The sequence below is a fragment of the Lissotriton vulgaris genome, unplaced genomic scaffold (genome assembly GCF_964263255.1).
Source record: "Lissotriton vulgaris unplaced genomic scaffold, aLisVul1.2 SCAFFOLD_1295, whole genome shotgun sequence".
In the NCBI taxonomy this organism is placed as follows: Eukaryota; Metazoa; Chordata; class Amphibia; order Caudata; family Salamandridae; genus Lissotriton; species Lissotriton vulgaris.
In genome coordinates, this window is record NW_028251330.1 from 459,617 (window position 1) to 482,850 (window position 23,234).

Here is a 23,234-nt window from a genome sequence, read left to right on the forward strand (position 1 = left end):
GCATTGAGCACAGTCGGCATTGTAGAAAGAGGAGCAGGCTTCACATAACGGACAGTCATTGTTGTAGTGTGAAGATCTGGTGAGGCTTTGCAGACAGTTAGTTGTTGCTGGAACTTTGCATTTGTGGGCTGTTGTTGCTGTAGCCTGAAGTGTAGATCTTATGTTGCTGGTCTTCGCTGGCTGTCACAGTACCACAAAGAGTAGGGTTCACTGGAGCTTTGTGTTGGCGGTCATCAGGGGCAACAGAGCCTTGGAGCAAATGGATCTGTTTGCGGTTGCAAAGAGCCCAAAACTTTGGGATTTCTCCTTTTTTTTTCAGGGGAGTGCACTCTGATGCCAGACAAGGGACCCCAACCTAGAGAGGCAACTCTTGGAGATCAGGGACTCACTCTAGCAGAGGTCAGCAGGACACAGGCAGGTCCAGTTGCAGGTCCAGGAAAGTCCAGTTGCAGAAGGTTAGCAGGGAAGTTGCATGAAGGCCTCTTGAGCTTGTTATATCCCTGTAGCTCAGAACCAGAGGTCAGCCAACTAACCCATGGAGCCACTCGGGTAGTTCTGAGTTTCAGGAGATGGTCCTCTCTTTTTTAACCAGCAAGGCAGGCTTCAAGTAGCAGAGGAGTCCTCTGAAGAACGAGACAGGCCTTAAGCAGCATGGCAGTCCTCTTGTGGCAGCAGGCATTCCTCTGAAATACAAGGCGCCCAGACCTGTCAGAGCCCGGAGTAAGCTAGGCTGGGACACCCCTCTTTTGCCTGGTCACTCCTTAAGGTTCTGTGCCCTACCCTGTCTCTATACTGCCGGCTGCACCTGTCCCTGCACTGCCTGCTGTCCCTGTGCTGCGCTCCCCTGTCCCTGGGCTGCCTGCTGTTTCTGACCCCACGTTGACCAACCCAGGTCCTTGCCTAGCACCCAGGACCACCAGGACTATCTACTAGGACCACTAATAGAGGCCGCCGCATGGCCAAGAAGCTTATGCACGCAGTAGGCGTACCTCCAACTGACCGCTGGTTGGACAACGCCCAGTGCCAGGAACCCTGGCCCTCCTGCCACCCAAGGGTACACTGCCAAGGATCTCCAGGACCCGGACACTGAAACAACAGATGTGTCTCCTTCTTCCCGCAATCCAACAAAGGACCCTTCACCTGCCAACACTACCACTTCTCCTGCAATACAACCTACGAAAAATCTCACACCACTCCTGCCCACAATACCAATGGCACCCCAAAACTCCACTGTATCCAGCTGAAACACCAGCTCGCTCTGCAAACACACCATGAAAATCTGGTACACCATCACCACCCTCTCCACGGATGTTGCCTTCATCACTGAACGTGGCTCAATCCCTCCTCAACCCCCAGCATCACCACCACCACTCCAAGAGGCTACAAGATGATACACAAGAGTGCATCAACAAACAAGGCGGAGGCATCGTCATCAGCTTCAAGGAAACCATCAGAGGAACCATCACCATTGATGACCCCATGCCTCTCATGGAACACCTCAACTTCCTACTACAAGCTGACGCGAAGACCACCATAAGAGACACTCTTCCCTACAGACTCTGGGACCTCGAGCAACATTCAGCAACGCCAACCCCAACCTCACTGCCCCCTAGCATTCAACTCTCACCACTATGTCCAACTCGGCAACCTCAACTTCCACGTAGATGACGCTAACCCGATCACCTTCCTGGAGAACCTGAACAACATATGCCTCACTCAACTGGTCGCCAAACCATGCACAAAGCAGGACACACAGTCAACCCCGTTTTAACATCCAGCAACAGAATCAATTCAGCGACACCACAGAACTCACCTGGACTGACCATACCATTGTACACTTCACCATTATCGACGCCCAGCACACCATCACCAGGCATCAGATTCTCCCCACTGCAACTGGAGCAAGGTCACTGAAAACCAGTGGTCACAGGTCCTCACCACTCCCCAACCAGAGGCCTAAACAGACCTCAACTAGGCCTCCCAGAATTTTGCCGCCTTGATCAGAACTTTGCCGCCTTGATCACCAACAGCACAACAGAGTTGCCCACTCAAACCTACAAAATCCAAGACCTCCAAGCATGTCAGCTGGTACAATCCAGAACTCAGGACCACCAAGCGTAACTGCCACCAAATGGAGAAACGATGGCGTGCCACTAAGAAACCTGCAGACAGAGCAGCTCACAAAACAGCCCTCAGCAAATATCACAGGCACATTAAAGAAGCCAAGAAAGCAGCCATCACCACCCGCATCAACTCCACAGCCAACCACACAAAGGAACTCTTCAAAATTGTCAACGAATTTTCCAACAGCCTTAGAGAACACCATCCACCACTCCCAAGAACTCTGCAATAATTTCAACCTCCAACCAGTTACCCTCAACTACAACGACTAGCTCGCCGGCATGACCCCCTCAGCCATCATGTCTTCCATGTCTTCCATTCACTCCTTGGTGCCACCAACTCACCAGCATCCTCAACACCTCCATCTACACAGCAAAGTCCCGGAAAGATGGAAACACCCAGATGTCAGAACGCTCCTAAAAAAAACTCCACCGACCCTGCGATCTCAAAATGTATCGTCCAATCTCCCTGCTTCCCTACCGGACCTTATTACTTGAGAAAGCCATCAACCAGCAGCTCACCAAATTCCTGAAATAAACCCACCTACTGGATGCCTCACAATCAAGATTATGTGCAAGAGACAGCACTGAGACTGTTCTGATTACCAGCACAGGTGACATCACTGCACTCCTCTGTCACAGAGAAACTGTGTCCCTGCTCCTTCCTCTACACCGTCTCCCACAACACCCTCATCAACAGACTCTACGTAATAGGCATACAGCAAGATGCGATCAAGTGGATTGCCTCCTTCCTTAAAGCAAGCACACAGAGCATCCAACTGCCTCCCTTCACCTCTACCCCCAAAGACATAAAATTCAGCATACCACAAGGATCATCCCTCAGCCCCATCCTGTTCAACATCTACATGACCCCCCCTCGCAGAGGTCATCAGATGTCATGGTCTCAACACAATTTACTATGCAGACAACACTCAACTGATCTTCTCACTTACAAAAGACCACTCCAATGCCAAAACAAACTTCTGCAACGCCATGACCAATGTAACCAAATGGACGAGAGACAACTGCCTCAACTCAATTCTGACAAAACTTAAGTACTGATCTTTGGCAAGTACACCTCCGCATGGGACCACGGTTGGTGGCCTGCAGAACTCAGAATGACACCCACACCAACCGACCATGCACACAACCTCTGCATCATCCTCAACAGCTAACTGACCATGAAACGACAAGTCACAGCAGTCACCTCCTCCTGCTCTGCAGAATCTTCAGATTGATCCAACCAACACCAGAAAGACTGTCACTCAGCCCCTAGTTACTGGTTCACTGACCCAACATCGAAATATCGATGTAAAAAATATTGAGTAAAAAACTCCTTTATTTAAACAGGTAAATACAAAAATATCAGGAAAAAACATTGATGTAATAAAAGACAGATGCATAAAATATTGACTTTTATATAAATAGAAAATAAAATAATATATATTAAATATTCAATATAATTTTAACATAATAAAATACATGTAATATACATTTTAATACAATATAACAAGTATATGTAAGAAAAAATAAACACACACACAGATTTATACATATATATTTACTTTAAAACAATTAATAAACTATAATTTTTAATTTATGGTAAAGGTTTAAAATAATATTAAAAATGGCAATATATATTAATGATTTAGAATATAAAAAACTAAAATCTGTAATAAATTAAAACATTAAACTATTAAAAAATATTTAAACTTCAATTTCACAATACAATCAGTGCACCAGTAGGGAAAGTATTTATTAGAAAAGGGGTAAAAATAACAATTCCCAGTCCAGTGATTGCAAAAAAAGGGTAAGTGTTGGATAATGGAGGAATTAAATTTACTATTCCCACTACAGTGAGAGCAACAGTAGGAAAGTGTTGGGTAGCGGAAGGGAACCAATTACTATACCCACTCCAGTGAGTACAACAGTAGGATAAGTGCTGGATAGCAGAGGGGAAAAAATTACTATTCCCACTCCAAAGAGTGCAACAATAGGGAAAGTGTTTGATAGCAAAGGGATCAAATTTACTATTCCCACTCCAGTGAGAGCAACAGTAGAGAAAGTGTTGAATAGTGGACGGGTAAAATTACTATTGTCACTCCACTGAATGCAACAGTAGGATAAGTGTTGATTAGCGCAGGGGTAAAAAATTGTATTCCCACTCCGATGAATGCAACAGTAGGGAAAGTGTTGCATAGCGGAGGGGTAAAAAAATAATAATATTAAAAATGGCAATATATATTAATGATTTAGAATATAAAAAACAAAAATCTGTAATAAATTAAAACATTTCATTTTTGAAAAATATTTAAACTTAAATTTCACAATACAATCTGTTCAACAGTAGGGAAAGTATTTCATAGAAAAGGGGTAAAAATAACTATTCCCAGTCCAGTGAGTGCAAAAGTAGGGTAAGTGTTGGATAATGGAGGAATTAAATTTACTATTCCCACTACAGTGAGAGCAACAGTAGGGAAAGTGTTGGATAGCGGAAGGGAACCAATTACTATACCCACTCCAGTGAGTACAACAGTAGGATAAGTGCTCGATAGCAGAGGGGTAAAAATTAGTATTCCCACTCCAGTGGGTGCAACAGTAGGGAAAGTGTTGGATAGCAAAGGGGTAAAATGTACTATTCCCACTCCAGTGAGAGCAACAGTAGAGAAAGTGTTGGGTAGCAGAAAGGAAAAAATTACTATTCCCACTCCAAAGAGTGCAACAATAGGGAAAGTGTTTGATAGCAAAGGGATAAAATGTACTATTCCCACTCCAGTGAGAGCAACAGTAGAGAAAGTGCTGAATAGTGGACGGGTCAAAAATACTATTGTCACTCCACTGAATGCAACAGTAGGATAAGTGTTGGATAGCGGAGGGGTAAAAAATTGTATTCCCACTCCGATGAATCCAACAGTAGGGAAAGTGTTGGATATCGGAGGGGTAAAAAATTACCATTCCCACTCCAGTGAGTGCAACAGTAGAAAAAGTATTGGATAGTGGAGGGGTAAAAAATACTATTCCAACACCAGTGAGTGCAACAGTAGGGAAAGTGTTATATAGTGGAGGGGTACAATTTACGATGAGCACTCCAGTGAGTGCAACAGTAGGGAAAGTGTTGGATAGAGGAGAGACAAAAATAACTATTCACACTCAGTTAAAACAAAAATAAAAAGTATTTAAAATTAAATACAATCATAAAAAAATTAACACTATTTAAAAAATAAAAATCAAATATATTAAATATATAAAAAGAAAACAAATTATAATATTTCATATAACAAAAAAAACTACAAATAATATATCAAATAAAACAATAAAGACATTTATAAAAAATAATTATTTTAAACTGGAAAATATTTGCAAACAAAAACATTTATTAATAAATAAATGTATAAATTTTATTTAATACCCTATAACACCACACTAATAAAAAAACAATTCAACATTTTTAATTACATGTACTTCTATAATTAACATATTTAATAACCAATTAAAAAATATGATTAATAAAAAAACGAATAAACATTAATTAACTACACACTCTTTAACACAATAATATCCACAACACACACCTAAATGAAACTCTAAAATAATAAAACACAATTAAAACGTATTTTTAAATTAAAAACTATTACTATTAACAGCTTATAATTAAGTAATTCAAATGTATTTAATGACCGCCCTATACCCCTTTAAAAATAAAAACAACCCACCAAAAAATAAACGCTTACCCAAACTAAATATCAAATAATTAACCTTAATTAACAACTATATAATAATTAATTAAATACAAATTACTTCCCACCCTTTACGTCTATAAACACCACAACACCCCTAAAATTAATAACACAATTACCATCATTAATTGCCAATTAATTACTTAAAATTAATTTACATCCAATTATTAATTCAATTAAAAATAAATTACTTCCCACCCTTTACAACTATAAACACCACAACAGACACCTAAAATGTATTACACAATTACCATATTAATTATCAAATAATGAATTAAAATTAACTAACATCCAATTTTTCATTCATAAATTAAAAATACATTACTTCCCAACCTTTACACCTATAAACACAACAACACACACCTGAAATGAATTGCACAATTTGAAGTAAACAAGGACCCCCTGAGAAGGATATGTTTCCTGGGTCAGGGCAAACAATGTATGACAAATAAACAAACCCAGGCAAAACAAAATAGACTGGCAACGTTCGAGTAAAAAAAGGAAATGAAACACTAAAAATAACATGGAAAATTCAATTTAATACATTTGATAAAAAATCATGAAAGCTTTCATTGATACAATCAAAAAGATTTTTTTTAAACTTAATTATTTCTTTAAATCTTTATTTCGGTTAAGAACAACCATAAAAGACATACATGCGATAGTTTAAACAATACTAATTTATTCACACCGGCCATTGTCCTTGAGTTCATTGTAGACCAATTAGAATTCGTTCTAGGAACACAACTGCGATTTTAAAAACATAAATACATTTACAAAATAGGATTTAAAACGTAATGCAATTCATCATTGGTAATAATACAATATTTACACTCTCAAGGTAGAAATAGTATATCATTAAACTTCACATATATACAAATTATTGCTACCTTATACAATTAATACATGATAGAAAGTGCAAATTTTTGTCACAATTGCATTTTTAAAACTTAGCACTGGCATTACAATTGAAGGCCCAGTTTCTTCCGAACTATCGCCCCTAAAAGAAGAAATCTGCTCACACTGAAAACTATTTGTTGGGTTGTTTCTGATCTTAAGATTCTCTCCGCCTCACATTAGCGCCTGAACCCTAAGAGGCGGCAGATTGGTTTTATCCACTTTCTCCTCTGGTGAATATATACAGGACAGAATAATAATAAGTGTGCTTCATCCTCTCTAGCATTAGTATTACATATTTCACATATTGCCAGATCACCCTTCTCTATATTGCCCTCATGGCATACCCACCTCGCAGTGTTAGATTTCATTTGCAGTATGCCATATCGGAACTTTAAGTACAAAGATTTGGCTAGGCCCGGTAGAATCCCATCCATAAATGGTTCGAACCTGCTCTCCGTCTTCATACCCAAATATTTGAGTGTTAAAGCACCCAAATCACGGTTATGCAATTTTGAGTTTGAGACAAACGCCCAGTAGCGTTCCTTCAGCAATTTTTTGCAGCTCAATGTAAGACCCGCAGGATCCACCCAATAATGGTTCAACCCAAGCTTAAATAACCACTCCTCAATGTGTTTTAACCATGCCAGTTTTGTGATGTTTTTTATTTCCAAAACCTCTTTCAGACCATCCCTGTAATCTGCAAGTTCCTCTGATGACAACAAACGTATCCAGTACAAAAGGGGTCGTAGAGCGGCATGGTCATCAGCACGTAGAATATCCAAATCCGTTGTTAGTGGTAGCAATGGTGTACACTGCGGGATCGCTAAAATATTCCTAAGAAAAGTATTTTCTTGTACCATGAAGGCATGTTTGGCAATATGGCCCCATAACTCGGCCCCATAGAGTGAGGCCGATTGAACTTTGTACTTATACAACTGCAGTGCTGGGGTAACGGATTTCGAATAATTGGTCTTGTGGCGCTTTATTACTGGTGCTACATTTTGAGAGAACATCATTTTGCTTTTCTCCATCTGGGTTTTCTAGCGTCTATTGTAATGCCTAAATAATTAAAATTCGAGACATATTCAATCGATTCCATATTTACAGATGGGGTCGATTCCAGTTCGGAAAAAAACGCTCTGAATAGCCGTTCGGAGGGTTTTTCCCATACGAATCGTACCCTGCAACGTCCCCCGTACGTACGACGAAGTACGATTCGTACCAGGAGCCGTAGTCCGTACGAGTCGTACAAGACACCGTACGACTCTAATCTCTGTACGATTCTCCCTCGGAACCCGCTGTAGGCGACATCTGTACGGTTCGCGGCTAGTTTTTACGACCCAGCAAGTGCGATGCGTCTCTGGTACGCACCGTTGACCCTTTTTCTACGGGAGCTGAAAACAGCCGTAAAAGCAGAGTTCGCGCCAAAACAGGTACGGAACGGCCCCCCCGGGTACGGTGCGTACCCCCCATGATCGCAGGGGTACGCACCGTACCCCTGCGATCATGGGGTGTACGAGCCGTACCCCCATTGTACGATCAGTGTACGAGCCGTACCCCATGTACGATCGGTGTACGAGCCGTACCGCCATTGTACGATCGGTGTACGAGCCGTACCCCATGTACGATGGGGGTGCTGCGTGTACACCAATCGTACATGAGGTACGGTCGTACACCGATCGTACAATGGGGGTATGGCTCGTACACCGATCGTACAATGGGGGTACGGCTCGTGCATCGATCGTACAATGGGGGTACGGCTCGTACACCGATCGTACATGGGGTACGGCTCATACACCGATCGTACAATGGGGGTACGGCTCGTACACCGATCGTACAATGGGGGTACGGCTCGTACACCGATCGTAGTTGGGGTACAGCTCGTACACCGATCGTACAATGGCGGAACGGCTCGTACACTGATCGTACATTGGGGGTACAGCTCGTACACCGATCGTACAATGGGGGTACAGCTCGTACACCCCATGATCGCAGGGGTACGGTGCGCACCCCTGCGATCATGGGGGGTACGGACTGTACGGTGTGTATGTGTTTGTGTGCTTTTCTGTACGACTCGCCCTTACCTGACGTGGACCGTACGAATCGCGTCCTCCTACCCCGGTCCGGATCGTACTCGTCGGGTCGTATGGCATGTGTACGAGTCGTACGGTATGTGTACGAGTCGTACGGTTCACGGTTTCAGCCTTGCAATACGTACGGATCGCGACGATTCGGACGGATTCACGGAATACGGATAGTACTTCGCGACTCGGACGGACGGGTACGATTCGTACGGAGAGGGCTCCGGATACAAATCGTACAGACGTTTTTTTTCCCGAATCGGAATCGACCCCTTAGTGTCTTTTTAAAACTTCTGTGGGGATTAACTTCCATATACTTAGTTTTTGACGAGTTAATCTCCAGTCCTTTGACTTTACAGTAAGAACAACAGGTATTGAGTAAATTTTGCAGTCCCTTAGGTGTCTGTGAAAGTAAAATAGTGTCCTCTTCAAATAACAGAGCGGGCACATGGAGACCACCCAACTTGGGAGAGTCATGCTCACAGCCCAAGAGGGTGTCTGGTATGTCATTAACATACAAGGAGAACAATGTTGGGGCCAGCACACAACCTTGCCTGACACCTCTATTTATGTTTATTCGATCTGAAAGTTCTTCATTTGGGTCCCATCTCACCCTAGCGTAATTAGCCTCATGCAGTCTGACGTTCTGTTCTAAGATTTCCCCGGGGAGACCCATGTTCCTCAATCTTGACCAAAGTGAGTTTCTGGGTATCGGGTCAAAAGCTGCTCTGAGGTTGACGAAGGCCACGTACAAATGTGCCCCCTTAATTTTAGTGTATTTCCAAATGATACATACAAATCTAAACACCTGGTCGACTGTGCTAATCCGTTCTCTAAAACCCGCTTGGTATTTGGTTAAGGTATTGGTCTCTTCAATCCAAGAACCAAGCCTATTTAAAACCTGCCTCGCAAATACTTTCTGTAGAACGTCAATTAGACTGATTGGTCTATAATTAGCCGGGTTTGTACAATCCCCCTTTTTAAAAATTGTTACAATCTCAGTGCCACGCCATGTTTCTGGAATAGGGGTGCCCTTTGCAATATCATTACAAAGGCAATTTACATATGGGGCCCAGAGCATATTTCCGTGCTTCCACAGGTCCCCCGGGATCCTATCAGGTCCGGGTGCCTTCCCCGGTTTAATTGCTTTGATAGCTTCAATGGTTTCAGTCAGGCTAAATGACAGGAGGGTAGTATTCATGTTAGGTCCTGGGTCACTTGTAATAGGTGTTGATTCTACATCACTGACAGAATATAGTTTTGAGAAATAGGAAACCCAAACGTTTGCTTCAAGGAAGTTATCCCTGCTAGGTGTTCCACCTCCGGTACTTTTGGCAATCAGGCCCCAAAATTAAGTCTTGTCATTGGCCTTACATGCTTCCAATAATATGGACCAGTTATCTTCCTCCCAGCATTTCTTTGCCCTCAATAGAGGCTCTTATAGCACCTCCTTTTCTCCCTTACCACTTGAGCATTGCTGTTTTTTACAGCCATTATAAGCTCCTTTATAGCAATTCGACAGCTTTTATTATACCATAGATCACCTTTCTCTGATTAATTAACAACCAATTAATTAATTAATAATAAATTACTTTACACATTTACACTATAACATTTCAATTAAACAAACAATAATACATTTAAAAAAATCAATACATTTAATATAATTAAATTACTTACCACCATATTCCCCTATAAACCCACAACCCTCTACCGAACTCAAAACGCAAATTCAAATAAAAAAAAAGAACTATTAAAAGTTTTACACATATATTACAAATACAAACAATTCTTATGCAAAAAAAATAAAGCACATAGAATTCATAGCATTAATTAAAAAACGATATTTTTAACAACTATATGTTTGCAAACGATATTAAACACTTTGATACTACTTACCTTAAGTCGATATTCTTGATCATGATATTCTTGAGGTCGATGTTTCTGAACTACATTAATGACTCAATATTTGTGCAACTTGATACTTTTTACTCAATATTCTGTCTCTGCACCCTTGTCACTAGCTGCCTCGACTACAGCAACGCCCTCTATGCCAGCATCCCCACCCTGCTCCTCTGAAGACTCCAGACCATACAGAACCCACAGCAAGGCTCATCCTGGACCTTCCGAAAAAACCCACATTGCCCCCCCACCTGAAAGACCTATACTGGCTCCCCATCCAGAAGAGATGCCAGTTTAAGGTCCTTACACACACCTACAAAGCGTCCAATGAGCTAGGACATGCCTACATCAATCATCGACTGAACTTCCACCAACACGTGCACTTTCTTCACTCGCCCTCGCAAGTGCAACTGGGCCACTAAGTAGCATTTCATTTACAGGCTCTGGGTACATGTTGTACCACATAGCTCTGGAATAGTAAATTACGCATATTGGGTGTAAGCTAATTTTACCATATTTAAAGGCAAGAGCACAAGCACTTTTGCACTGGTGACCAGGGGTTCACTGCACAGAGACCTAAAGCCAACAAAACGAATCTCAGCAAACAGGTGGGTAGAAGACAAAAGGTTTGGGGGAAGGCCACACCAAAGACTTTCAGGTCTAAAACCTTTTGCCTTGGGAGAAAAGAAAGGCACTCAGCTTATCACCTCACGTACTCAACAGAAGCTATGGTTTGGTGGCAGGTTTTTGGCACAGTCCAACCACAGTATGCATGCCCTAAGAGAGAGACAGATGTAGCTTTCTGTATGAGTAAATATACTAGTATTGATCATATTTCTTTTAATTTAATTTAATATAGCAGATCACCCTAATAGAGGATGTCATAGAGCTGTAAATCACACACACCCATTATACAGAGCCAATTAATTACATAAGTGCGTAAATCAATATGCATGAAATGTTACATAAGACGATGAGACTTACAAGACGTAGGAGTCAGATGTCATCCATACTGGTAGGCATTTTTTGGTACGAGTGCTTTGTCAGGAGAAACACAAAGTCAGAATTTAAAAAGTAATGAAGCATTCGTGTTTATCTGTGCTAATAGGGCCTTACTACTACTTAATCCCAGGAGCCATTTTTTCAATTTTCAGCACTAGCTATAGTTTTAAACTAGTCCCTCGTGCAGTAAAAACACTGGAGTGGAGGTGGAACGTTACAAACAAATAGGCAAAAGCATGTAGTGAGAAACTCAGATCACATTCCAGGGGGGCTCACGTGATTGACAAAGTCGCCAGCCAGTGGCTGCAAGAGACCAAAGAATGCCAATGGTTTAAAGGGAGAACCCAAAGGACACCAGATATATAATGTTAGCAACAGGTAATTGGGTGTTTATCTCTTATATGCTTAAGGAGTGTAATACTGTCAGTCACATGCCAGGCATAGCTGGCACCTGAGTGGAGCTGTCCTGTCGCTCTAAATAAACACCTCCCTCGGACCCTCCCTTACGAGTTGTTTATTTAGTTGCTGTCCTGTCGCTCCACATGCAGTCTGTCAATGAGTAATAGGAGTGCCAGTGGAAGTAAAGAGTGGAGTATGAGTGAACATTGTCTTTGAAATCTCTAAATATACTTCCGCACCACGCATAGACCGATCGGCTCTGGCACTCCTTCCGAATGCCCCCAGTCACCCCTAGACAGCATGGGAGAGGTGTCAAACACTGCTCGCTGCCTCACCTTCTCAAAGGACGCAGCGGGGTCGCTGAAATCCACCTGCAGCATGTTCCCCAGGAAGGGCCAAGAAGGGGGTCCTGGGGGGTAGCCCCTCCACCTCTATCTGCGCTTCATGAAGTCAAAGCAAAGAACGAAGACGGCGAAGAAGAGGGCGAGCAGGCTGAGGCTGCTGTAGAAGGAAGGACGCAGGAGGGCTGAGGTCAGCTCCATGCTCAGTCGTGCCCTCCGGCTGTACCTCTTCAACTAACTCCACAATCCAGCTCCCCTCTGCTCGGCCTCTCCAGTGCCTCTCCCCTTTCTCCTCTAGCCCCGCCTCTTCTTTCTACGACACACATTACTCCCGGGCACATGACAATGTTTGTTTTATTTATTTATTTTTGTTTTGCTTCTCTCTCTCTCTCTGGCGCGCGCTCTCTTTCTCCCTTCCCACCCGTTCTTGCCCAGTTTGTGCGTGCCCGCCACCCCCTCCCTCCCGTGCCTGGCCCTCTTTCAGCAGTTCACTTATTGTGCTGAACTAACTCATGCAGGTTTGGCGAAACACGATTGGCTCAAAGTAATATGACTCTTACGGAAATGTAAGAGGATCAGTGATTTCTGTGATATGGGATTTTGTGTAGTCTGCAGTGTCTGAGCGGTACTATTAAAAGGGCCGCTGGAATTATGCGATTCTGCGCTGCGGCGATTTTCGCGTAATTATGTATCTGCCAGATGTTCCAGCATCTGCTGCACAATCTGTAGATTCTAACAAAAATTATTTCTAGCTCGAACGAATGAAAAGTTACAAAAAATATGGTGACTTGGGTACGTGGATGGACACAAGAACGCTTTGCACAAAGCTCGACTGGTCATCTTTAGATTGCTTATCACTGAATGGTGTTGTTAAATTGTGTTACTAATAAGAACTCTTTTCCCAGCCACTATTACCTGGATTAAAATGACAAAATAATTAAGTAATACTATCACAAAATGTGCCACATTATGCAGCATAATATGCCTTCTCTTGCTGCACAATTTGTTCATCCCGCATAACGTGGTACTCCTCTGCAGCATAATGGCAGTGGCCCTGGCTATTATAGACAGGGCTCTGCTCCTGCAGTCTATGCTGATCGGATTGGTGTCAGTACAACGCGTTGTGTTACAACGCGTTCCGTTACAACGCAGATTTTACAACGCGGGATACATTACAACGGATGTCATTACAATGCATGGCATTACATCGCAAATGCTATTACAACGCATGGCATTACATCGTAAGTATAGGTAAGTATACCTTTTAAAAAAAATGTTATTTAGTTTATTGTAATTAATTTATTTAAAATAATTTAATTAAAAGACATTTTAAAATTGTCATTAAATTAATTTAATTAAATAATATCTAGTAAATAAATAATATCTATTTAATAAATGTAATTTTATTAAAAATAGTAATTAATTTAATTTAATAAAAAAATAATTAGTTTAAAGTACATATTTTTTATAATGAAATTAAATTCAATTAATAAAAATTCTTTATTTAATTTAATTAATTTAATTTAAAAATGAAATTAGTGTAAAATAATTAATTTAATTTATTAAATATATTTTAATTAATTTTAAAATGGTAAATATAATTTAATTATCCCTAAACCCAAACCCTACCTAAAACCTAAAAACACCCCTGTACCCCAAAACCCAAACCCTGCCCTAAAACCTAAAAACACCCCTGTACCCCAAAACCCAAACCCTGCCCTAAAACCTAAAAACACCCCTGTACCCCAAAACCCAAACCCTACCCTAAAACCTAAAAACACCCCTGTACCCCAAAACCCAAACCCTACCCTAAAACCAAAATACACCCCTGTACCCCAAAACCCAAACCCTGCCCTAAAACCTAAAAACACCCCTGTACCCCAAAACCCAAACCCTGCCCTAAAACCTAAAAACACCCCTGTACCCCAAAACCCAAACCCTGCCCTAAAACCTAAAAACACCCCTGTACCCCAAAACCCAAACCCTGCCCTAAAACCTAAAAACACCCCTGTACCCCAAAACCCAAACCCTGCCCTAAAACCTAAAAACACCCCTGTACCCCAAAACCCAAACCCTGCCCTAAAACCTAAAAACACCCCTGTACCCCAAAACCCAAACCCTGCCCTAAAACCTAAAAACACCCCTGTACCCCAAAGCCCAAACCCTGCCCTAAAACCTAAAAACACCCCTGTACCCCAAAGCCCAAACCCTGCCCTAAAACCTAAAAACACCCCTGTACCCCAAAACCCAAACCCTGCCCTAAAACCTAAAAACACCCCTGTACCCCAAAACCCAAACACTGCCCTAAAACCTAAAAACACCCCTGTACCCCAAAACCCAAACCCTGCCCTAAAACCTAAAAACACCCCTGTACCCCAAAACCCAAACCCTGCCCTAAAACCTAAAAACACCCCTGTACCCCAAAACCCAAACTCTACCCTAAAACCTAAAAACACCCCTGTACCCCAAAACCCAAACCCTGCCCTAAAACCTAAAAACACCCCTGTACCCCAAAACCCAAACACTGCCCTAAAACCTAAAAACACCCCTGTACCCCAAAACCCAAACACTGCCCTAAAACCTAAAAACACCCCTGTACCCCAAAACCCAAACCCTGCCCTAAAACCTAAAAACACCCCTGTACCCCAAAACCCAAACCCTGCCCTAAAACCTAAAAACACCCCTGTACCCCAAAACCCAAACCCTACCCTAAAACCTAAAAACACCCCTGTACCCCAAAACCCAAACCCTACCCTAAAACCTAAAAACACCCCTGTACCCCAAAACCCAAACCCTGCCCTAAAACCTAAAAACACCCCTGTACCCCAAAACCCAAACACTGCCCTAAAACCTATACTCCTATACTCATACTTATTTAAAAAATTACTTAAAATAATATATTTAATTTATAATATTTAAAAACGAAATAAATATTTTTTTTTAAATTAATAATAAATAAATCAATTATTAAATATTAAATAAAAAAAAAATACTTACCAATACTTACGATGTAATGGTATGCGTTGTAATAGCATCTGCTATGTAATGCCATGCGTTGTAATGGCATGCATTGTAATGGTATTTGCGATGTAATAGCTGCGTTGTAACAGCATTACGTTGTAATAGATGCGTTGTAAGAGTAACACACCATGCTGATCTAGTCTGTTCTAAGATGTCCTCCTGTAGACTGTGGCTTGCTCCTGCGGTTGGTGTATTGCTACCATCCCTGCTGTGCTCCAATGGCCTCTTCTGTGCTCATGCTGTCGTTTCGGCGCTCCTGCACTGTGTGCTGTGCTTCTGCAGCCTCTTCTGTGCTCATGCAGTCTCTTCTGTGCTCCTGCAGTCTCCACTGTGCTTTGACAGTCTCTGCAGTGCTTTGGCAGTCTCTGCTATGCTCCTTCAGTTTCTGCTGTGCTTTGGCAGTCTCTTCTGTGCTCATGCAGTCTCTTCTGTGTGCCTGCGCTGTGTGCTCTGCTTCTGTAGCCTCTGCTGGGCTTTGGCAGTCTCTGCTGTGCTCCTGCAGTCTCTACGGTGCTTTGGCAGTCTGTGCTGTGCTCCTGCATTCTTCTGTACTTTGGCAGTCTCTGCTGTGCTCCTGGAGCCTCTGCTGTGCTTTGGCAGTCTCTGCTGTGCTCCTGCAGCCTCTGCTGTGCTTTGGCAGTCTCTGCTGTGCTCCTGCAGCCTCTGCTGTGCTTTGGCAGTCTCTGCAGAACTTCAGCAGTCTCTACTGTACTCCTGCATTCTCTGCTGCGCTCCTGCAGTTTCTGCTGCACTTTGGCTATCTCTTCTGTGCTCATGCAGTCTCTTCTAAGCGCTCGCACTGTATGCTGCGCTTCTGCAGTCTCTACTGTGCTTTGGCAGTCTCTGGTGTACCCCTGCAGTTTCTGCTGCGCTTTTGGCAGTCTCTTCTGTGCGCCTGCACTGTGCACTCTGCGTATGCAGTCTCTACTGTGCTTCTGCAGTTTCATCTGCACTTTGGCAGTCTCTTCTGTACTCATGCTGTCTCTTCTGTTTGCCTGCACTGTGTGCTTTGCTTCTGCGGTCTCTTCTGTGCTTTGGCAGTCTCTGCTGTGCACCTGCAGTTTCTGCTGTGCTTTGTCAGTCTCTTTTGTGCTCCTGCAGTTTCTGCTGCAATTCAGCGGTCTCTTCTGTGCTCCTGCAATCTCTTCTGTATTTACACAGTCACCTTCTATGCTCCACCTCTATGTGCTCCTGCATTCTGTGCTGTGCTCCTCCAACCACTGTTCTGCTCCTGCAGTTTGGGATGCACTCCTGCATTCTGTGCTGTGGTCCTGCAGTCTCTGTGGTGATCCTGCATCTGCTGTGCCTCTCCAGACTGCACTGTGCTCCTGCCATACACAACAGGCTTCCTTCCAGCTGCAAAGTCAGAAAGGGGCTCATAACATTCTGCATGTAATAAATAAAGTTGTGTCTTTTTTACAGTGCTTTAGCTTGGGAAATTAGATACTACTATTGTCCAGTTTAAGGTATCAATGCATGAGACCCAATTTACCATTCAAGGCACAATGATTCTATGGCAGGACCGGAGGCTTCTGATTATGCTTTCTCATTTCTTTACTGCACAAACAGCAGCCAATGAAAATGAAACTACAAATGTAAAAAACAACATTTCCCATGAGGCTTTGAACCACGCCTCTCTTACAACAACCAATCACAATGGTAATAAGCATATAAAGTATAGAGAAACTAATCTGGCCTCCTCTTTCTTTGCTGCTCCGCAGCCCAGATAAGTGCTCTATACTTTATATGTTTATTCTAACGGACTCAGGGCCTATGCCTTTTTATATCGCCTTAGCGCGTTATACTGTGCTTATTCACTGTTATTGTATTCATATATGCTTGCTTAATCATTCGCTCTTGCGTCTGTTATTCACATTGTGCCGCGATCGCGCACTGCTTACTGCTTGTTAAGTGTCTTTTGCCCGTTCTGTCCTTAGCTTGGGACCGGAGCTTCGCTCCGCGTCCCGACTCCCTTGGTGGCGCGTGTTGCGCCCGTAGGCCCCCCGCTCTCTCCCCTTCCTCGCTGCTTCCAGCGGCCGCTTCCTCGCGGTCCGCGATAGTGAGGGGTTTCGCCCCCCCCCTCGGGGAGAGAGACGCACGCCGGAGCCCGGAGAGGCCCTGCGTGCGTCTCTGAGGTCTCGCGCACGCCGGTTTGTGCGCGCGCAGTTCTCGAAGGTGCCTGATTGACGCTCTGCCCCCGGCTGAAGTGGGGATCTACGCAGCATTGGCCAGGAGCCGAGGGCGATTTCTGGAATCTATTTGCAGCGTTTTTTCACCGCTTTGTGCAGCGGAGCTTCCATGCAATTAACCCTTGCCTCCCTGTGAGTCAGGAGGCATTCCAACAATTTTTGAAAACCCTTTCTGTTCTCCAGGAAAGGGGTTACTCCCTCCATTAGTCCTAGATTGGGACTTTATTCTGCATTCTTTCTTGGTATTACCGGCTCCTGCGCCTGGCACTCCCCAATTTCGACGCCCTCGCCTGGGCTGGTAACTAAGCTTCCCTCTGGGGATTGGAGTTGGAATTGCTGATTCCTTGTAAATATGGCAGATACTGAGTAGTGCGAGGAGGAGGGTGCTGCGTATGAATACCAGGGCCAGCAAGAATTCTATGAGGAAGAATCCATGGAGGATATTATTGATAAAAAGTTGGACGCTAAATTGGACAAAGCCCTTTCATCGGCTCTCCTTCCCTTGGCCAAGAAATTGGAATTGCTAGTCCCTGGTAAGCCTCTTTCCCTTCCCAACAAGGACTCCTCTCATCCCCCCCCTAAGAAGGTGGCACTTGACCCTGCCTGGCCCCATGCCCAATCTTATGAAAAGATTTATAAATCCAAAGAATCCCTTTCTGCTGACAAGCCTCTGACCCCCCCCCCCCAACCTCCCCTCCAAATGACACCACTACTGATACTGGCACCGATACTGATTCCTCGGATGCTGCTCCCCGCAAACGCACTAAGAAGCGTAAGCATTCCTCTCCGGTCACCCCGTCTCCCTTTTCTTTTGACCCGACAGATATTGTCCACCCCAGGTCCTCAGATTGGGTCCCTCCCCCTGCTGTGGCGGCAAACCTGGAGGCCCACCTCCGTAAAGGTTTTGATAAAGAGGTACGATCCTGCCTTAAGTCCAAGTGCCCCGTCCCGATTTACCTCATAAGGTGGCAGTTACACCGGACATAGACCCCTCCATGACCACCTTTCTAAAGAAATATAAGAAAGACCCCAAGAAAGGGATTGATCGCGCGCTCAGAGCGTGCCAAGATAAGGTCCTTGACCTTTCGGGTCCTTTGGCCAAGATCCTGGAGTTGGCCCTTCAGGCCCAAGAGACTGGTGATGCCATTCACCCGGAAGTTTTGGCGGGTTGGGCTCAACGAGCCATTTGCATGCTGGGAAACGCAAACTGCGCTCTTGCCTCAGAAAGACGGAAGTCGGTCCTTCTGCGGATCGATCCTCAATTGGTTGAGTTGGCTTCTGAGCCGGGTCCTTTGGCGGCAGGACAGTTGTTTGGTGACAACTTTGTTAAGGACATTGCAAAATTCATCAATACTTTTGCATCCCTGGATAAGTCTCAAGCCTCATTGAAGAGGGTGTTACATCAGGTCTCTGGTAGGGCCGGACGTGGCAGAGGACGCTCGGCCGGCCGCTACTCAAATTCCAGTCCTCAAAGAGGGTACGCCCCTAGACGTGGCAGAGGGTACACGCAGGAACCGGACCAAGCTGGTTTTTACCCATCGAGATCCCGCGGCTTCAGAGGCCGTTATAACCGAGGGGTCAACCGAGGCTAGAAAAACTCCGATAATCAATCCTCTGGTAAGTCTCTCGTTTCCTTTGGTCCCGCTTGGGGGAAGGTTGCGGCATTTTGTCATGAATTGGACAAATCTCACTGCAGAGGCTTGGGTCCTTCGGACCGTCCAGGGTTACGAGATAGAGATGGTGGACTGCCCCTTGCAACCTTTTCCCCCTCGTCCTCTCCTTTTTTCCCATCTCGAACAGAGTTTTATAGACTCAGAACTGGACGAGCTTTTGACAAAACAGGCCATTGCTGTAGGACCCTTCATTCCAGAGGGCTTCAGCAGCAACGTCTTTCTTGTGCAAAAGAAAGGAGGCGGCCAGCGCCTTGTCTTAAACCTGAGGGACTTCAACCCCTTTGTTGCTTATCGCCACTTCAAGATGGAGGGTATCCATCTTTTACGAGACCTTCTGTTGGAGAACGATTGGATGGTCCGATTAGACCTAAAAGATGCCTATCTGACAGTCCCCATCTGCCCATCTCATCAAATGTTTTTGCAATTCCCTTGGAAAGGGCGTTGGTTTCGTTGCAAAGTGCTTCCCTTCGGTCTGTCTTCAGCCCCTTGGGTATTCACCAAACTGCTCAAGCCGGTGATCTCTCGCCTTCGAGAGATGGGAGTGCGTCTTATTGTCTACCTAGACGACATGCTACTCCTGGCCCAGGACCGGTCCCTCCTTCTCACTCACCTGGAGTGGACAACGTCCTTGTTGCAGAAGCTGGGATTCGTGATCAATACCAAGAAATCAGTGATGATACCGAATCAGCAGATGGAATTTCTGGGCTTCCTGATAGACTCTGTTTCAGCCCAACTTCTCCTTCCCCTCCAAAAGATCAGGTCCATCAAGAGGGAGATAGCATCCACCTTGGCCAAGGAGATTTCCTTGCGGGTCCTGGCGCGGATTGTAGGCCTTCTGGCCTCGTCGATTCAAGCCATCTTCCCCGGCCCCTTGCACTACAGGGCCCTGCAGAGATTGAAAATCTTTTATCTTCAGAGGAATTTTCATTACGATCATTTGATTCCTCTTTCCCCCGAGTCTCGAGAGGAACTTCAGTGGTGGCTGGACCACATGTCAGCCTGGAATGGCCGAGCTATCTTCGGCGCAGCCCCAGACGTGGTGGTCGAATCGGACGCCAGTCAATGGGGCTGGGGCGCTCGCTGTGGAGATTTTACCACAGGAGAACGGTGGTCAGGGATCACTGAAATAATATCGAGGACAAAATATCGACTTGCCAAAATATCGTGGACAAAATATCGACAGTCAAAATATCGAGTTTGTATCTACAAACAGGTAAGTACAAAAATATCGAGTACAAAATATCGTTAACAATAATATAGATGTAAAAAATATCGACTTTATTAAAAACAGTGTTAAATTAAATTAATATTATGATTACTAAAATATACTTAAAAATACTTAAATTAAATTATAATAATTAAATAATAAATGAAAATAATAAAAATAATTTTTTACAATCTTATTTGTTGACTCTGAACCCTAAAAATACCCCTTTACCCAAAAACCCAAAACTGACCCTGAACCCTAAAAATACCCCTTTACCCAAAAACTGAAAACTGACCCTGAACCCTAAAAATGCCCCTTTACCCAAAAACTAAAAACTGACCCTGAACCCTAAAAATACCCCTTTACCCAAGAACTGAAAACTGACCCTGAACCCTAAAAATACCCCTTTACCCATGAACTGAAAACTGACCCTGAACCCTAAAAATACCCCTTTACCCATGAACTGAAAACTGACCCTGAACCCTAAAAATACCCCTTTACCCAAGAACTGAAAACTGACCCTGAACCCTAAAAATACCCCTTTACCCATGAACTGAAAACTGACCCTGAACCCTAAAAATACCCCTTTACCCTTAAACTGAAAACTGACCCTGAACCCTAAAAATGCCCCTTTACCCAAAAACTGAAAACTGACCCTGAACCCCAAAAATACCCCTTTACCCTAAAACTGAAAACTGACCCTGAACCCTAAAAATGCTCCTTTACCCAAAATTTATCAATATTATTTAATTACCAATTAATTATTAATTAACAATAACAATAAAGTAAATATATTAGCACATTAGCTGTAATTATTTTAATAATTAATATTATTTTTTCCCAATTAATTACTTAAAAATAACACAAAATTATATATATTAAAAATTTACTCTAATTAATGTACTTAACTAATTACAATTAATTAATTACCAATTAATTACTAATATAAAATATGTTCAAAATTATATTAATTAATTAACTAATTAATATTAATTAATTATCAATTAATTATTAATTAAAAATATTAACAAACATATATTAATTAATTAATTATTATTAAATTACTTCCCACCCTATTCCCCTATAAACCCACAACCCGCTACAGAATTACATTACGCAATTATTATAAAAACAAAATTCATTTAATAAAATATTTTATAACATTAATACACACTTTTCACACATATTATTACATAAAAATACACTATAAAATATTATATATTATTAAAAATTCGATATTTTTGCTATCTATATTTTATACAGTCGATATTACTTCACTTACCTGAAAAACGATATTTTTGTAGTCGATATTATGTCCAGTCGATATTTTGTCCAGTCTATATTTAAAACTCGATATTATGTCCAGTCGATATTTTGGAGTCAATATTTTGTCTGTATACCGGTGGTCAGCAGACGAACTCTCACTACACATCAACTGTCTAGAGTTGATGGCAGAGTCCTTTGCCATCAGGTCTATCTCACCGCTGAAGAGCAATTGTTGTATTCTCCTCCGGATGGACAATGTCTCCGCGGTGAGATACATCAACCGGTTAGGAGGGACGAGATCCCGAATGTTAGTCCACATTGCGAAGGAATTTTGGCACTTCTGCCTGGATCGCAAGATCTCCGTGGTGGTGGAATACCTTCCAGGGAAATTCAATCATGTGGCGGATTGGAATTCCAGATTTCTCCGGGACTCCAGCGATTGGAGACTCCATCCATCGTTGTTTTCTCAGATCATGACTATGCGAGGCCCATGCCAGATAGACCTGTTTGCCTCTCGCATCAATGCCCATCTTCCCCTTTTTTACAGCTGGAGACCGGACCCAATGGCGATGGGGACAGACGCGTTCCTTCACCATTGGGGGCAACAGAGGAATTATGCGTTTCCACCATTTGCGCTGATTCCGAGAGTGGCGGCGTTGATACGCCGACAGGAGGCGACAGTAGTTTTGGTGACCCCATTCTGGTCGACTCAGTCGTGGTTTCCCACACTGTTGGAGTTGTCAGTAGATCTCCCCTTCCGGCTCCCAGTCTTCCCAACGCTTCTGCAGGACCCAGTGGGAGCTTGCCACCCATTGGTCCTGCAGAACCAATTGACCTTGATGGTGTGGACGCTCTCCGGAGACATGAACGCCTTTCAGGCCTTTCACGAGAAGCTTTCAGTTTTATGCAGCAAGCGTGGGCTCCTTCTACCCGGAAACGATACTCTGCATCTTGGAAGAAGTGGGTGGGTTGGGGCCTTTCAAAACAGGTAGATCCCGTGGGATCAAATGTGACAGAGGTACTTAATTTTCTATCTGAACGTGCCACCTCAGGCCTGGCTTACAGGTCGGTTAATAATTTCAGGTCTGCTATTTCTGCTGGTCATGCTGGTCATGACCACATCGACGGTAAGCCTGTGGGGATGCATCCCTTGGTGTGTAAGTTGCTTAAAGGTGTGCGTGTGGCCAACCCTCCTCGGCCCAGGTATTCCACAATGTGGGATGTTACTAAGGTGCTTAATTTGTTGGAATCCTGGCCCAATAATGGTGATTGTCTTTAAAGCAGCTATCTGCCAAGCTTACCATACTGTTGTGCCTCATTTCATGTCGTAGGGTTTCAGATGTTAGAGCTTTAGATTTGGCAGGTAGGATGTTTTCTCCTCAGGGTGTCTCCTTTG

The 23,234-nt window shown here is 43.5% G+C and overlaps 1 protein-coding gene across 1 annotated transcript in view; it reads right to left on the minus strand.

The window, feature by feature from the left end:
- Positions 1-12,768, minus strand: part of LOC147662947 (cytochrome P450 2D15-like) — a 332,964-nt gene extending 320,196 nt beyond the window's left edge. Inside the window, exon 1 of the mRNA XM_086950772.1 lies at positions 12,477-12,768. Coding sequence (XP_086806898.1) covers positions 12,477-12,521 — 45 coding nt within the window. The 5' untranslated portion in view covers positions 12,522-12,768. The remainder of the gene's footprint in view (positions 1-12,476) is intronic.
- Between the last annotated feature and the right edge of the window lie 10,466 nt (positions 12,769-23,234).